This window comes from Lytechinus pictus, chromosome 18, assembly GCF_037042905.1.
Source record: "Lytechinus pictus isolate F3 Inbred chromosome 18, Lp3.0, whole genome shotgun sequence".
NCBI lineage: Eukaryota > Metazoa > Echinodermata > Echinoidea > Temnopleuroida > Toxopneustidae > Lytechinus > Lytechinus pictus.
The window spans coordinates 5,464,738-5,482,564 of NC_087262.1; the positions used below are offsets into that span (position 1 = coordinate 5,464,738).

A 17,827-nucleotide genomic window follows, 5' to 3' on the forward strand; every position below is an offset into this window, starting at 1 on the left:
CTGGGTAAAATGATGCCAAATACGTTGTAAATTTAAGCAATGTTGCATTGAAATTTATCCTTGAAACATGCATTTTGCCCAAACATGGGGGAAAAAATTACCCAACAAACATGCATGTTCCCTTTCTACCCAATATTGGGTAAATTTTTACTCAATCTTTCTTAGAGTGAAGCGAGCCTCTGAAGCACTAAAGAAGAGGCACTAAATCTTTTCAATTGTGAATAGGCCTTTGTATGAAATTTAAGATTATTTAACTGTATTATCTATATTTATGGTAAAGGTTTGTTTTACTATATGCGTGGGGCGAGCAAACAAGAGGAGTGGGAATAAAATTGATTTTTGTGAATATTACCTTTTTTTTCAAATAAAACTGATCTTAGTAGGAAATATACAGCAAATATTCTGTCCCAAATTGCTGAATATAAGATTACTAATGGATCAGTTGTAGAAATTTAAGTGGTCATTTTTTTTTAGATCAAGCTTCACAAAAGCCCTAGTTTACATTTCAATCTGAAAGTCAATTATACGAATCAAATGACGTCATTCTGGCTATACCTTGCTTGGCATTCTTTTAACTTTTAATTCGTTTAACTTTATTTCCATTAGGCTAATCCATTTGTAAACAAATAATTCATGGTCTTAACTTTGCCAAATGGAATCATGCACTGCCTTCGAGAGAGAGGCACAATAAGCTGGATAGTAAGCTCGGTAGGCGTTGTTCATTGTTACCCAACTTGCTTTCCTGTGGTGTATATAATTCACTAATGCACTCGGAAAACATAAAATATATTTATATATGTACGTATATGCTCACCTCGAAAAGCAATCAAGTTTTCCAATCGCTGTAGACAACGCGTTGTAACATGTTGTGGCCAAGAGATCATCGATGATCAGATATTCACGATATACTACAGTTGTTGTTTTTTAATTACATTTTCTTGTTTGAATTAGGGGTGTTGCACAGAGTCCTATTGGCAATATATCACAGATGTCAGTTGGAAATTTGCAATTGATGAATTGAGGGGGGGGTCGCAAATGAGTTTATGCAAATTTCCAAGTTCTAAGCTTATAAATCTCACGGATAGTAGCAGGGTATTTTGACAGGGAGCAAGATCACCCAGATTGATTCAACTTTGTTTTCTCAATTGAATCTTAGAGATATTACAGGGCCCCGTCTCACAAAGATTTGCGATTGATCCAATCAGCCACAACTATGACAAGCCAGCAATGTCAGCATCTAAAATGCACATTTGTTTAAAGATTTTTCTGGATATTTTGCGAAATTTTCTGTAGAAAAAATTATGACACTGATGGATTTCCATAGAGTTACGATTGATTGGATCAATAAAGATTTGTATAAATATTTTGCAAAATTTTCTGTAGAAAAAATTATGACACTGATGGATTTCCATATAGTTACGATTGATTGGATCAATGAAGGTTTTTTCTAGATATTTTGTAAAATTTCCTATAGAAGAAATTATGGCACTGATGGATTTCCATAGGGTTACGATTGATTGGATCAATAAAGATTTTTCTAGATATTTTGCAAAATTTTCTGTAGAAAAAATTATGGCACTGATGGATTTCCATAGGCTTACGATTGATTGGATCAATAAAGATTTTTCTAGATATTTTGCAAAATTTTCTGTAGAAAAAATTATGGCACTGATGGATTTCCATAGGGTTACGATTGATTGGATCAATAAAGATTTTTCTAGATATTTTGCAAAATTTTCTGTAGAAAAAATTATGACACTGATGGATTTCCATAGAGTTACGATTGATTGGATCAATAAAGATTTTTCTAGATATTTTGCAAAAGACACTGATGGATTTCCATAGAGTTACGATTGATTGGATCAATAAAGATTTTTCTAGATATTTTGCAAAATTTTCTGTAGAAAAAATTATGGCACTGATGGATTTCCATAGAGTTACGATTGATTGGATCAATAAAGATTTTTCTAGATATTTTGCAAAATTTTCTGTAGAAAAAATTATGGCACTGATGGATTTCCATAGAGTTACGATTGATTGGATCAATAAAGATTTTTCTAGATATTTTGCAAAAGACACTGATGGATTTCCATAGAGTTACGATTGATTGGATCAATAAAGATTTTTCTAGATATTTTGCAAAATTTTCTGTAGAAAAGATTATGGCACTGATGGATTTCCATAAAGTTACGATTGATTGGATCAATAAAGATTTTTCTAGATATTTTGCAAAAGACACTGATGGATTTCCATAGAGTTACGATTGATTGGATCAATAAAGATTTTTCTAGATATTTTGCAAAATTTTCTGTAGAAAAGATTATGGCACTGATGGATTTCCATAAAGTTACGATTGATTGGATCAATAAAGATTTTTCTAGATATTTTGCAAAATTTTCTTTAGAAAAAATTATGGCACTGATGGATTTCCATAGAGTTACGATTGATTGGATCAATCGTAATTCTTTGTAAGATGGGGCCCCTGATTTCTGTTTTTGATACTCATCTCCCTTTCTTTTTGTCACTATTTTATAAAATATTTGGGCCGGCTGCCCACTCACTGCCTCTCACTAGCACTGCCTCTGAGTACCTTAATTCAATCTTTTTTTTTCTGGAATTTATTCTTATATCAGGAATCATCGAGTGGGCCAAGTTGAGTGAGATTCTGTGTTGCTAAGATGTCTGCTAATTTGTGGGGCATCCACTTCATAAACCAATATGATATTAAATCAGTAAATCTCATATTATTTTACAGAATCGAGTCTGAATTTGCTAATCTTCAACTTAGTGATGTTCATATAGTAGCAACTTTAGGAGTTGGTGGCTTTGGCCGTGTAGAACTGGTAGGTACACTCCATTTCCGGGGGGGGGGGCAGTCAAATGTATTGCTGTACACACACGTGGCCAAATTTTTTCCAAACACCCCCTATACGAGTTTTTCTCTGTGTGCAAAATAACCCCCTAAACAAGTTTTTCCCGGGATTTATTTACACATTTTGGACCCTAAACAAGTTGTCGCCAGAATATGACCCCTACGAAAAAAACCATACCCTAAACACGTTTGGCTAGTCTGTATAAAAAAAACATACCCTAAATACATTTAACCCTGCGATTGACCATTGACCAGTCTTTCAAAACTACCCCTTTTTTAAATCGGTGTTTTTGATACCCTTAACGAGTGCACGCGCGCCCCGCATCCAAAACTGAAACAACACCCCTTTAAACGTGTTTTTTTGGTCATGCGTGTGTACAGCAATATATCTGACTGCCCCCCGAACTGCTTTCATTGTTGTGTGTCATTATTTCATCAGTAGAAAGATTTTAGGAAAAAAATGTAAACAATACCTATTCAGCTACATTGCTTAAATGTCAAGAATATTTTTAGATAACACATTTTATTGTTTGTTGTTGTTTTAGTAACAAGAGACAAAACCACATTTGGAATGTCTTTGATTTCTCATGAAAACAAAATATGGACAAATGGCCGATTTGTTGATTTTTCTGATTATTCATTGTTTGCGATAGAAAAAGCATGTTTGAAAATGAATTCCCATTGTCGTGTCACTTAAATGTGAATATGCGAAGAGGAGTGCAATTAGGAGGTGAAATTATAACAAATACAAATTGATCTCAGCAAAATGTATCCTTTTGTAAGCCTATTTGTGTTTGAAGTTTGGTAATTTTTAATAAGATATTTGATTTGTTTTAGGTGAGGATAGATGGCTGTAATCAGACATATGCCTGGAAGCAACTAAAGAAGAGACATATTGTAGAAACAAGACAACAAGAACACATCATGTCAGAAAAGAGAATTATGCTAGAAGCAAGATGTGATTTCATTGTCAGGTGAGTGGTTGGTTGGTTGGTTGTTCAGTTGGTCTGTCGGTCGGTCGATTGGATTCATTCTTCAATCAATACTTGTATTCAAATTAGTATCCATTGATGACGTTTATTTGATAAATTGGTTGGTTGATTGATTGGTTATTTATTTATTTATTGATTGATTGACTAATTGGTTGATTGATTGAATGATTTGTTGATTGATTGGTTTGTTGATTGATTGATTGATTGATTGATTGATTGATTGATTGATTGATTGATTGATCGATTGGTTGATCAGTTGATTGTTGATTGGTTGTCGGTTTGTTGATTCATTCATTCGTTCATTCATTCATTCATTCATTCCTTCTTCAATCAATAGTTATATTCAAATATCTCTTGACTACATTCTTGGAACTTATGTATAGTATTGATGTTAGAAAATAGATACGAGGAGCAAGTTAATAATTTTTTAAAGAAAAAAGAATTGTGGTATAGAGAGTTGCTTCACCAATAAAAGTGATGGCTTATCTTCTTCTTCTTTTTGTTTACAGACTCTATTGTACTTTCAAAGATAATAAATATCTGTATATGCTGCTAGAAGCTTGTCTTGGTGGGGAGCTTTGGACCATACTCAGGGATAAGTAAGTGAATCATGTCGATTTAATTATAATGATAATAATCACATTTATGTAGCTCTTCATACTTCTTATTTCTAAGCACTTTACATTGTAGTTATTTTTAAATGAATTTTACTATTCAATTTAAATTCAGTTCAATTCAGTTTTCTTTATAATTTGTCCACAGTAACATAGAGTTGTTTTTTTTAAGTTTTTATTAGGTTTTCATAATTTTGTATAACAAATCACATATAAGTAATTTAAAATATAACAGAATAAATAAATAAGAAAAGAAAAAAAAGCAGCATACACATTAGTTTACATTAGAAAAAGTACAGCACAGTAACATAGAGTTGTAACATGGTCACACATATTAAAAATACTATACAGTGCGTCCCACAAAAAACGAAACCGAGATTTATCGATGATTTATCATAACTTAATCACAAATACAATAGACAAATGACCTACCATTGTAAAGCTTAGAATCTCCTCTTTCATCTGAAATTAGTTAGATTATTTCTCATTCACGCATGAGTGAGCAAAAACAATTTGAACAGGGGATACCAAAAAGTCATTTGGCGGGCTATATCTGGGTTTCAAAAAGAAAACCATTTTTAAAAAGTTCAATATCTGCTCTGATACCTCAATTACAGAAAATGGTATAGAAATAACAAAGTTGTGGTTATTTGAAATAAGGCTTGAATTTCAATAATTTCATAAAATTAAGAGGTTCTACAGGCTAGCGTTCAAACTCGCTTGACACTCCGTTTTGTTGACGATCAGCCATGCAATAAGTCTTTTGTTAACCATGCGATAGCTTCTGTGGAAAACCGGTGAAAACACATTTATTTTATGAAATTATGGAAATACAAGCTTTGTTTCGAGGGAGCATAACTTTTTTACTTCATGACCATTTTTTGTGATTAAGGTATCAAATAAAAGAGCAGATATTGAACTTTTTAGGCATGTGATTTTCTTTTTGAAATTCAGATACCCCCCGCCAAATGAGTTTTTGGTATCCTTTCTTCAAATTGTTTTTGCTCACTCATGCGTGTATGAAGAATAATCTAAAGTAATATCAGATGAAACAGGAGATTCTAAGCTTTACAATGGTAGGTCATTTGTCTATTGTATTTGTGATAAAGTTATGATAAATCATCGTTTAATCACGGTTTCGTTTTTTCTGGGACGCACTGTATATACAGTATATACATTTATTTAATATCATTAATCATGCTTAATTGCTAATTTACACTCTTCACATGAGCAATTCTCAGTTATACATTTCAAATTAATTATGTTGATATAAAACTGTGTGAATGAAGAAATTTTGTGTTTAACAGAAGACAAGTAATAAATTCAAATTATTAACTAATACAATACAGTGGCAATTATTGCATTGATAGAGAAACAATCTGATCAATTTGAGAGAAAGTGTATAAAGATGACATTAATATAATATTAATATATTGCACTATTTAAGAGAAATTGTAAGAAAAGAAAATTTGGGTGAGAAGAACATGTATTGTGATGGTGATTAATAAATTCAAATTATTAAGTTAAATAATCTGAGTACTTATTAGTAATGCATTAACTAACAGAAACGAACCAGTGTAAAAGAAAGTTGAGTATTATAATATCTCTAGAGAATTTCTATAATGCATTATTGAACAAATGCTCCAGAACTTGATGATTTAGGGGGGATTGTGGGTTATCTGAAAGAAAATGGATACTAAGACTACACCTTTTTTTGGAAATCCATTCTCTGTTCTGTATTTTTTCAAAATAAATTTGGTGAAGAGATATATGGAAGTTACATGTTTATTTGGCAAAAAATTATGGAAAACGGTAATATATTGATTTTGATGAAGCATGTTATAAGAAGAAAATAACCGTGAATTCTTTAATAAGAAAGACAAATAGGTGAAAATGAATTGACTGCACTTTAATGAAATTTGCAATATGTAGCCCTTGCATAGGATTAGGAGTATATTCTGTCATCTATAAATGAAAGTGACTTCAGAGCAATGTGACTTACCACAGTCATAACTTGGAGGATTCTAAAGAAGGGTAAAGCATTTTCAGTCTGCTATGTAATGTGCCAGGTTTGTCGCTATTTTAGTACATATATCATCTTTCATTTGGCATACTTGAAGCCCCTAGAAATTACCAAAGAAAACAGCCCCCAACCAAATGGGTCTGTTGAATGACCGAAGGTTCAAAGATGAATGATTATCACTTTTATCATGTCTTTTTTTCTTTATTTCATTTCCCATTTATTAGAGGGTCCTTTGATGATGGTACGACACGCTTCTACACAGCGTGTGTGACAGAGGCTCTTTCGTATCTCCACGCCAAGGGCATCGTCTACAGAGATCTCAAACCGGAGAATATTCTACTAGACACCAAAGGATATGGAAAACTAGTAAGTAAATCAATCACCTTACACTACAGTCATACCAATGAAGGTGACTCCAAACCGACCGATGGTATGTCATTGGTAATAACGTGATAGATTTGGTTGGTCTGGAGTCGGTTTTGCCGGTGTTGCTGTGGCATTAGGGTATTCCTTTTGGCTGGTCTCATGACTGACCAGAATATCAAGTGCCAAAGTGTGAACTTGAAATTTTCCTACATACATGTACAAATCATGACTTTATTCCAAATAATTTTCACTGTATTCCAAATCATTCTTACACTATTTTATTGGAAGGCATAATTGTAATCAGAAAATTTGTTTAGCAGTGCAAATATGGTCACCTATCTATCTATCTATCTAACTCTATATCTATCTATCTTCTGTCCTACATACCTATCTACCTACCTATCTTATCTATCCATCTATCTATCTATCTATCTATCTGTCTATCTATCTAATATCGATCTATCTATCTATCTATCTAATATCGATCTATCTATCTATCTATTTATCTGTCTATCTATCCATCCATTTTTCCATCAGGTCGACTTTGGGTTTGCTAAGAGGATAGGACACGGAAGGAAAACCTGGACATTCTGTGGCACACCAGAGTATGTCGCTCCAGAAATCATCCTTAACAGGGGTCATGACTTTTCAGCTGACTACTGGTCGCTGGGAATCCTCATGTTTGAGCTTCTCACCGGCAGGTTTGTTAAATGTGATTTGATTTGATTTGATTTGACTTGACTTGATCTGACTTGACTTGATTTGACTTAACTTGATTTGATTTGACTTTATTTGACTTGATCTATCTGGACTTGATCTGACTTGACTTTATTTGATTTGATTTGACTTGATTTGATCTGACGTGACTTGACTTGATTTGATTTGATTTATGTGATTTGACTTGACTTGATTTTAATTGACTTGACTTGATTTGACTTCACTTGACTTGATTTGACTTGATTTGACTTGATTTGTTTTGATTTATGTGATTTCCATCACCAAGTATACATACCAGACAAACAGATCAGTGGCCCAGTCCCAAATGCTCGCATTCCATTGGTTGACAATCAAATTGAATTTGATGAACGGAGTTGTGTTTGTTCGCAACTCTTTCAGCAACAGGCTTTTTCATCATTCTCATATGGTATGATTAAATGTGTCTGGCTCCACCGTAGGTTGACAAATGTTATTTTCGAAAATCATTCCAATGATTGAGTTCAATTGCAATTCAGAAAACTCAATCAGATGTCCCAATTTTCGATTGGTAGAAACTCAATTTACATTTGACTCTTTGAAGTTGCATTTGATTGAAACTCTTTCTGCAACAGGCTCTTGAACAGACAACTTCCTCTGTCTTACATCATCAAACACAGAATAATGTAAGATGTGAGTAAAATCTGACTGATTATGTTACCATAGTAACAAACAGAAACATCCGTTGCTCAGCCAATCAAATTCAAGGAAAGTTGTCAGACAGATACTGTTGATGAAATGTACTCTCATTCTATGGATGAACACAAAATCATCTTCATGGGATCATTGACTGAAAAGGTGATCTTTACTCAACTGTAATCCACAATATTTGATTTTTTTTTTTCTGTTTGAACCTTTAGCCCTCCCTTCACCGGATCGGACCCCATGAAGACATACAACATCATCCTAAAGGGAATAGACATGATTGAGTTCCCAAGGAAGATAACACGTAATGCTGCAAACATGATTAAGAGACTATGCAAAGACAATCCTACAGAGAGACTAGGGTACCAGAAGAGTGGCCTCAAGGACATCCAGAAACACAAGTGAGTATCCAGGATAGGGCCGTCTGCACCAGCCCGAGTTTTCAAATTAGCGCGCTATTTCTGATCCGGCAAATTATCCCGATCTGAACAATCTCGAGATTATTTGTAATGGAGACGCAATTATCACGCTAGTTCGTAGGATTGATCTCGAGATTGCAATCCCAAGTCAACTTGGGATTGTTTGTAAAATAGCGCGCTATTTTACGAATTATCCCGCTAATTCGCAGGTGCAGACGCACTCGGGATTGTTTCTTCACTGCGTCAGACCATAATGCATCGATGCCTCGCGCGAGCAGGAATCGCTCTTCTTGCGATGGTGGAGACGGGGTTTCTTGAAGCTCGAGATTAATCGCGAAGAGGGCCGATCGAGCTAAAATCTCGAGATTGAGCAAACTCGGGCTGGTGCAGCACCGCCTGATGAGACCTCTGTATGATATCAAGAAACTTAGGTTATTATCTTGTGAGATCTTGTGGCTTCTACGTTACCGTAGCCTCCATCAGATGGCAATGGTGTTGATTAGAACCTTTCTTTGTCCTGTTTTTGGAATTGTTAAATGTTCTTCAAAGAAGCAGGAAAGGGTTCTATACTATCATACCATGTTTTTATTCTACAAGGAACCCTATAAGGTTCTTTATACAACCTATAGGGTTTGTGATGCTGTAAAGAACCCCATAGAACCATATATAAAATTGGTCGTGTTCTTCAGACCACAAAGAACCTTTTAGGGTTCCATGTAGAACCAAAAACAGTTCAAAAGGATTGTTTAGAAATTTCCTGTTTTTGTAAAGAAACTTAAAAAAGTTCCAATACAGGACAAAAACAGTTCTAAGATTTCTAAGAATGTGTGCAAGTCTTCTTAATCTGTGTTTGTATATTGCTCTTTACATATTTCAATTTTGTGGAAAAGGATAAATGACACCAGTCCCTTAAATCGCACACATCCCACCGCTGCCACCATAAGTCACTGAAGAGATCAAATGTACACTGGGGGCCCCCATAATAACAAGCTTAGTAATTGATCATAAGGATGATTGATTGCATTAGTCAATATGTGCAACTGCTGTTCAAATGAACTGTTTGATCAATTGATAAGTTTTGTTGTAAGGGTCCAGATAATGTCACAAAACGAACTGTATTTTTTAAAGATTAGTATAGAACATTGTGATAGCAAAAAAACAAGTTTGCACTCATCATAACCATAAGCACTGTGGAGGTGCCATGGCCGAGTGGTCTAAGGCACATGACTTACACCAGTCCAGGATTTGATCCCCGGCCATGACACCTATGCCCTCAAGCAAGGATTTAATCAAGAGTGATTTCTTATCCTAAACTCGATATAAATGGTATAATCATTATAAGTGTCAGTTAATGTGCTCATGTTTAAAACAGCAATTGTTCATGACCACATTAATGGTGTTTTTCCTCCATTATGAACAATTTTGGGTAGTAATTTATATCATTTTATTCATTGCCAACCAAATTAGAGGAAAATATACTGATTCAAGTGTATTTCTGTCATATGTAGATGGTTTGATGGCTTCAACTGGGAAGGTCTAAGGAAAAGAAGTCTAACGCCCCCTATTGTTCCTAAGGTAAGCATCATTAGAGAGATTCTTTCTCACCTCTGTTTTTTTTTTATTCCGGGTAATCCTCTTCACTTTATCCATAATTGATCACATCATTTTTTACAATTTCTTCAGTATATACTTGTAGTTTGTGTATGTAAAGCTGATGTAAGATGTGATTGTGAACTGAGCAAAGAGAATTTACACAGTGTGGACGATAAAACGAAATGGGGTCGAATTGAAGATCGATTCCTATGTTGCATGTATTTTTTAAAATACTCACTACCTATTGACGGGAATGGTATCATCTCAGATCATCTATCCATAAGCCAACCATTTGAGGTGCAGTGGTAACGGCTCAGGTTACCAGTAAAACTTTGATATTCAAAGTGTGGTCCAGTGGTTAGAGCATTGGACTCATAATCGCAAGGTTGTGAGTTCGAATCCCGACTCTGCCATTGTCTCCACTTTGATAAAAAAAAGGCCGGAGAGTGATTTCTGTCGTCTGTAAGGTCAGCCACTATGACTGATTAACCTAGATGTAAAATGTTTGCTAGGTAATTGGTTGTATACCAGCTTGGCGTTTACCAGCAGAGCGCTGTCCTGCCGAGTTCCAACGGCAGTTACCATATACAGAAACAGAATTCTATCACATTCACATGTACCAGCTAATGCAGAAAATTTATCAATTCCAAAGGCTCGTACAAAAAAAATGATGATCATACATTTATTTAACTGCATTTGAATAATGGAATAACATCCCCTCTTTCATTTAATCATCAAACTTGTGAGATCACTTCAGAAATTCCTGAAAACATACCCCTTTCCCGATTAGTCATATTCTTTTCCTTGATCTTTTTTTATTCATGTATTGAAATTGAAATTAGTATGTACGTTGTTGATTATTGTTTGTAAATGCGTTGATATAATTAATTGAGGTGAGGATACTGAGAGCTGGTTAATATCATTATTATTATTATTGTACGTATATTTTTTGTACATCATTGCTCAGTATCATCTGTTTGTGTTCCTGTCTGGTTTCAGGTGCGGTCAATATCAGACACTTCAAACTTTGACGATTATCCTCCGGACAACGAACCACCACCCGAGGACGATACGTCGGGTTGGGACAAAGACTTCTGAGGACGAGGTTCCATCCTGGACCGTTTCCAAGTGAGCAACCTGCTACAGATGAAGATCTGAGAGGATTGGAATGGATTTCAGCTGAGAGAGCAAGAGAGAGCGGGAAGGAGCAAGAGAGACATAGAGAAAGAGGAAGAGAGAGAGAGGGCTGGGTCCGTGAAGAATGAACAATTGCTGGTTTGCCGCAGCACCAACTTTTTTCATGGGGGAAAAGAAATTGAGGAACGGAGAAAGGGCAGAATGGGTAGTAGCGCTATATCTAAGCTTTTGAGTGAAGCAGTCTATCTTATTCAAGAAGTGAAATCCTCGGAGGAGAGACACATTTGAATCAATTCAAAGAAAAAGAGGCTCATGTTTTGAGCTAGAAATGTAAAAAAAAAAGTATAGGAGAAGTTGCTAACAGAGAGTTGATGTGCTGTGAACAAGGTGTGGTTTGATTGGGTACGTATAGAAGACTAATTCATGCATCCCAGGATGTCTGTGCGCTGTGGAACACAAGATGTACGATCTTGGTGTAATCGTTCTTAATACCCAAAGATCCAATATTACTTTACACCTTGTCTCCTAATGGTTTGTATGAGAGAACAAAATATAACTGCAGTTTGGGTTTTTTTTCATCATTCTTGCTGGAAATGTGATCGAAATTGTTAGTGTCAAAGATTTCTGGGAGAAATCTCATTTACAAGACGGCATATGTGATGTTTTTACTTGTCACAAGACAAAATCATCTAGACAATTATGAAGTTCACTTGCTGTTTAGTAGCTTGTTGGTTAATGCTGTATTCCTTTGTTTCTATATTATCTTTAATTGGACTGGCTGCAAATGTAGCAGTTCTTCTTTTTTGCCACAAGCCCCCATTAAAAAAAACAATTTAAGGCAGTTTAGTACTAATACAGCCTACAATGTAATAGATATTTGATCATGCTCATCACGATCTAAACATAACATTTGTAATAAAATATGATTATTAGTGCAGACATTGTCAGATACTAAAGAAGGAATTAATAAGTAACACTTACAAAATGAATTTTAAGCTGATTTCTGTTATTTTTTAAAAATTCTCTGTCTGAAAGCCCTTCATGTATCCCTAAAGATGATGATATTATTTCAGCAAGATCATTCAAGATGTTTGACGAATTTCACAGATAAATCTTTTGTGTGTGTTACTGGGATGCAGCTCATTGTGGGTTGATATTTATAGATGTTGGTAGAAATATTTATCTAGATGAGTCAGCAATTTTTGAAGGCTGAAAGTGCAAATACATACTATACTATTACTTCAAGCCATAGGTATCCATACATATACACCTATTTACCTCAGTAGTGGCGAAATTTCTCCAGTTTTATCGCAGAAGGAGACATAATGCCAATATTTTTTTTTTTTTTTCATATGCTTTCATTTTGTTACTTAAGTTTGGTTCAGATGTGATGCAGCAAATTGGCAGCTGCAATCATGATTTTGGGAAAACTTTGCATTATTTTGTGTACTTCATTATCAGTGAATTGCCATTTGGTCTACACTCACTTTGTCTACTTTCCATTTGGTCTAATCCTAGATGTCTACAACCAGCTTGTTTACTGAACCATTCTGTCTAATAGCCATTTAGCCCATTTACCATTTTATCTTATTTCCAGTTGGGCTCTACCCATTTGGTTTAATAGCCATTTAGCCCATTTACCATTTTATCTTATTTTAGTAAGGTTCTACCCATTTTGTCTAATAGCCACTTGGTCTAATGCCACTAAGTCTATTCATGATTAGAAGAAGTCTTTATGAACCAATTCTTCAATAACATAAACAAAGTGCAAAATAACGAGTAGATGGTGTGGAAATTAGACTACCTAGGCATTAGACCAAATGACAGTTAGACTAAGTGGGTATTAGCCCAAGTGCAGTGTAGACCAAATGGCAATGGGACCACATTGAAAGCAGACCAAATGGGTTTAGTCCTTGTGGTATAAGAGGAGTAGACCAACTGCTCGCACACCAAGTGAGTATAAACCTCATTCCTACTTGGAAGTGACACGTAAGTGCCGCCCAGAAACATTAAACGTTGGAGTTATTCCTTTTATGCTCAATTAAAATGCACGTTTTTCCTTTTTTGTTTTTTATGGGTATCAGTCATAGCAAACATCAAGGAAAATGTATCAAATTCATAATCACGGAGATTGGCCTATAGAGAAAGTACACCCTATAAAAAGTCTTATGAGCCACACCAGTCCACTGGTGTCAATCCGTGATGTCATACTATTCAAGTGGGGGGGGGGGGGGTGTGAAACAATAGATCATCCCCCCTTGAACAATAGATTCACAACACAAATCGACACCCATGCACCAGTCGGTGTTCTGAGGGGACCACACCCCCTTGGGTGTTGAAAATATCAAATGGAGTTTGAACATAACACTGAAGGTGTTACAATAACACACAGAATGGATCACGTCAATGCCAGCGGGTAACACCAAGAATTTAACACTGGTGTATAATGCTCGGTGTAGACCTCTGTATACACTGGTGGGTTTATTTATAACACCAATGTTTGTTGCAGGCATAGGAATGATGTTATATGGATTGCAATCAGGGATGGATCAGGATTTCCCAATTCAGGGGGCTCGGAAAGTGAACAAATATTTTGTAAATTTTCTGAAGGGCTAAAAGAAAAAGGAGGATATCAATACCCAAAAAATGAATTTTATTTGTATTTATTCCTTTTAATACTACATGTCCAAGTTCAAACCTGAGGAGCATTTCATCGACACTTTCGTACGACAAGATGTCAGATCTGACAACATTCCTTGATTTTGATTGGCAGAGAAGCACTGCTACCATGGTCAGTCAGATAAAATGGGAATTGTCGGATAAAACATCCGACAAATCCTTTCATAAAACGCTCCCCAGAACATGTTTACAATAATTACAACATGATTTTAGATGAAAGCAAATTTATTCAATAGTAACAACCAAACAAATAAGTAAATATCTTTGAAAATGGAAATATAGGCCTAGATTAAACAAAAGACCACCGTAAATGACAAAAATCAGTATTAAAGTCAAGCAATCAAAAAGATAGAAGCACAAAGCGAATTTTGGGATATGGTGGAGACGTCATTAACTCCTGTGGCTTACACCCCCCCCCCTTCCCCTTCCCCTGGATCCATGCCGTGAGTTCAGTGAGTGTGAAATGGTCAAGGGTTAAATCATAAAAGGTCAAGGGTTATCAGGAGGTCAAGATGTAATGAGTATCTGCATGTGTAACTGCTATGGAGAGTATAGTTATAGCCGTGTGTGTATGCGAGTGTGTGTGTGCAATGATGTATGAATGCCTTGATTATATGTTTCAATATATTGTCACATACATATGATACTTCCTGATACTCACTAATAACCTAAATCATCAAGAAATTGCTTCATGACCCCCCCCCCCCACCCCGTGACACTGGGCCCATTCAAGTAGATGGAAGTTGATTTCATGTTCTGTGTAAAATGCAAGAAAGGTTGATGATTGTGTTTGAAGAGGCTCGCTGAAACCTCACATACTTGTGTGCTTTCAAAACTCGAAATTTGAGTATTTGAAAAAGGTCAAAAGTAAGGGTATTTTTAATTCACTTGTTCTTTTTTGTATAAAGAAAATGTATGAATTAGAACCTTGATACCTCAGTCACATTTCCCCTACGGCGGCCGTATGGCGAGTCGAAAACTCCAGTTTTATTCAATTTTATTCAAACCACCTATGTGTAGCTGGTACAAAAAAATAAATGGCTGTTTTCGACTCACCGTACGGCTGCTGTAAGGGAAATGTGACTGAGGCTAAGTCTTGTGATTTATCATTGGTCTAGTTTTTCCCAAGATTCACCATAAATGTTTCTCATAGAACCAAGTAAAGAGGCATGCAAGTAATCTCTTTCTTATCAATGAAAATCCTATTCACCACAATTTATTGTTGCTATGTCTGGCAGGCTGTCAGTTCCAGATGTCAAGCAAGCCCTTTGTTTATAAATTATGTCTACAATTCAAGTTTCTCAATCAAGGTTCATATGGAATATGAGCTTCAATCTGTAAAGGGAGATTTAAATCCAGGAAAATAGAATAGTTTCAGATGATGCTACAGTGGACGACATAGCAATGAAAAACCAAAGCATTAGTCCATAAATCACAATGACTTATCACGGTTCGATGCACATATTTTTATTGTTTGTCCTCCAGCCTGGCTGTTTGTGGGAATGCTATATGGCAATGGCGGAAGGTAGTAATTGTGCAGCTTAAGCATCTTAAGTGGTTTTCACAGAACTCCTCGGCAAAGAAAACTTACCATTGCAAGATGTTTGCATGTTCTTGCCTGCATACTTCCAAATAAATCCGTCAACCAAGGTTTTAAACTTTGTGCATACCATTCGAACAATTTTGTTCTTGACAATTGGAGAGCTTTCCAGAAGCCTGACAATGCAGCAGCACGAAAGGTTTGCAGGATAAAAAAATAGAGTAGTTGTTTCTGTCCGGGATTTGGAGCTAATTTTTTTGGGAGTGAAGTTGCAGTAAGCACTCATCCGACAGACGAGGTTAGATCTATATCAATATAGCAGTGAGTATTAAAACACATTTCAAATTAATTACTTTAAAGGGATGGTCCAGGCTAGAGATATTTATATCTCAATGAATAAAGTAAAAGTCACAAAGCAAAATGCTAAAAATTTGATCAAAATCAAAAACAAAGTTATTGAATTTTAAAGATTTGCATTATTCCAGTGAAACAGTTCTAGGCATGTCTTTATGAATATTCATTAGGTGGGGTGATGATTTCATATATTACCATATGAAATTAGGTTTATTCAAAAAATATCTACCAAGAACTAAAACAATTGGATTGACAACTGATTAAGTGCATTACTTATTTATTGCCGCAAATTATTTCATCATAATGGAGACGCATCATTTACACATGCATGAAAAAATGAAACATTTATTATTTCATGTAATAACATAAGAAAAAGTAAGTGGGGATGTGACATCATCAGCCCACCTAATTAATATTCATGACGATGTGCATATAGTTTTCACCAAATATTGATAGACTTTGAAATTAAATAACTTTGGTATTTGTTATTCGATTTTGATGAAATTTTCAGCATTTTGCTATTTATGTAAATTTAAATATTTTCAGCCCGGACCATCCCTTTAAGTTACGTTAAGGTGAAGGCGTTGTGGTAGGCAAATTAGTTACTTTAAATGATTAACGTTAAATAAGGGTGTTTGTTAGCGCAGGATCTAAATAATAGAGGAGATGATGATGATGATTAAGGCGACAAGGATGATGAAGGGGCAGGGCGAGGATGATGATGGATATGATGAGGAGGATGATGATGACGATGATGATGATACTGTTGATGGTGATGATGGTGATTATGCTGGATATGATTTTCATTGATCGTCGTGTAGACGGTGATATCAGAAATGATTGCGGTGGTGATAGTTTCGATGATGGTGATGACGATGATGATGATTATATTACATTAAATTGTAAGTGAGCTGATAGCACCACAAACTAAGTGGAATAAAGGTTTTAAATTAAAGATTAAAACTGCATGAGAAAGTGATCGTACAAGGGGAAATAAAATCATTTTCCGGACAACTCGAGAATGTCCAGGAGCGATTTTTTTCAGTCAGTACTCGAGTACACGGACACGGCTGTTTTGGAGGGTGTGAATCAGACTACAATTTTTTTTTTCAGAATCTTGCCTCAATTCCTAATTTTTAAAAGATCGTTTTAGGCGAGACTCTAGCCTTCGTCCATGAATTCGACTGCAGGATATGCTAACTTATTGAACCACTCAAGTCGAGCTAATTGATAGATCCGAAATTACGCTATCCTAACGTTTCGTGTCGCCTTGAATATTCACGAGGAGAAGTCTGAATAAATAAACACTATTATATCTTCATTCCCATAGACTATTCATGAAAAAGTTACGGTATGCTGCCCTCTCGCGTCGGTTACACAAGTACTGACAGGAAAAAGTCGCTTCCTAGACAAAAATCGCGTCCGGTCATGATTGAAAGTTCTGCATTTGCCTTCAAAGAGTAGTAAAAATTTCATGAAATTATACCATTCATGGTAAACCTAATCATAAATGTGAAGTTTAATCAAAGAAACAAATTATTCTTTGAATTCATGCTAAATGTAATCTATTTCCACTCGGGTTTGTGATGATTTATTTTAAGGTGCTCAACTCTATGCTTTTGAATTTCTTTCTCCAAGTAACTTCCGAAAGTGCTGATTCTTAATACTTCATGATTTTGAGTGTGCATAATCTAGATAATGTGTGTAAATTATTGTTCCTTTTTTTCTTTTTTTTTAATACTTGTCAAGACCCCCCCCCCCCCCCCTCCTCATTTCTTATCGGACCTCCACTCGACATCTGGAGAGTGAGTTCATAATACTTTTTCGATAATCCTCCAAG

The 17,827-nt window shown here is 35.3% G+C and overlaps 1 protein-coding gene across 1 annotated transcript in view; it reads left to right on the forward strand.

Annotated features, from left to right (window-relative positions):
- The window catches only part of LOC129282276 (cGMP-dependent protein kinase 1-like), a 31,046-nt gene extending 16,991 nt beyond the window's left edge, over window positions 1-14,055 (forward strand). Inside the window, exons 8-15 of the mRNA XM_054918204.2 lie at window positions 2,756-2,843; window positions 3,710-3,846; window positions 4,374-4,463; window positions 6,726-6,867; window positions 7,405-7,568; window positions 8,481-8,666; window positions 10,193-10,259; window positions 11,277-14,055. Of these exons, the coding sequence (XP_054774179.2) occupies window positions 2,756-2,843; window positions 3,710-3,846; window positions 4,374-4,463; window positions 6,726-6,867; window positions 7,405-7,568; window positions 8,481-8,666; window positions 10,193-10,259; window positions 11,277-11,375 (973 nt within the window). The 3' untranslated portion in view covers window positions 11,376-14,055. The remainder of the gene's footprint in view (window positions 1-2,755; window positions 2,844-3,709; window positions 3,847-4,373; window positions 4,464-6,725; window positions 6,868-7,404; window positions 7,569-8,480; window positions 8,667-10,192; window positions 10,260-11,276) is intronic.
- The last annotated feature ends 3,772 nt before the right edge of the window (window positions 14,056-17,827 follow it).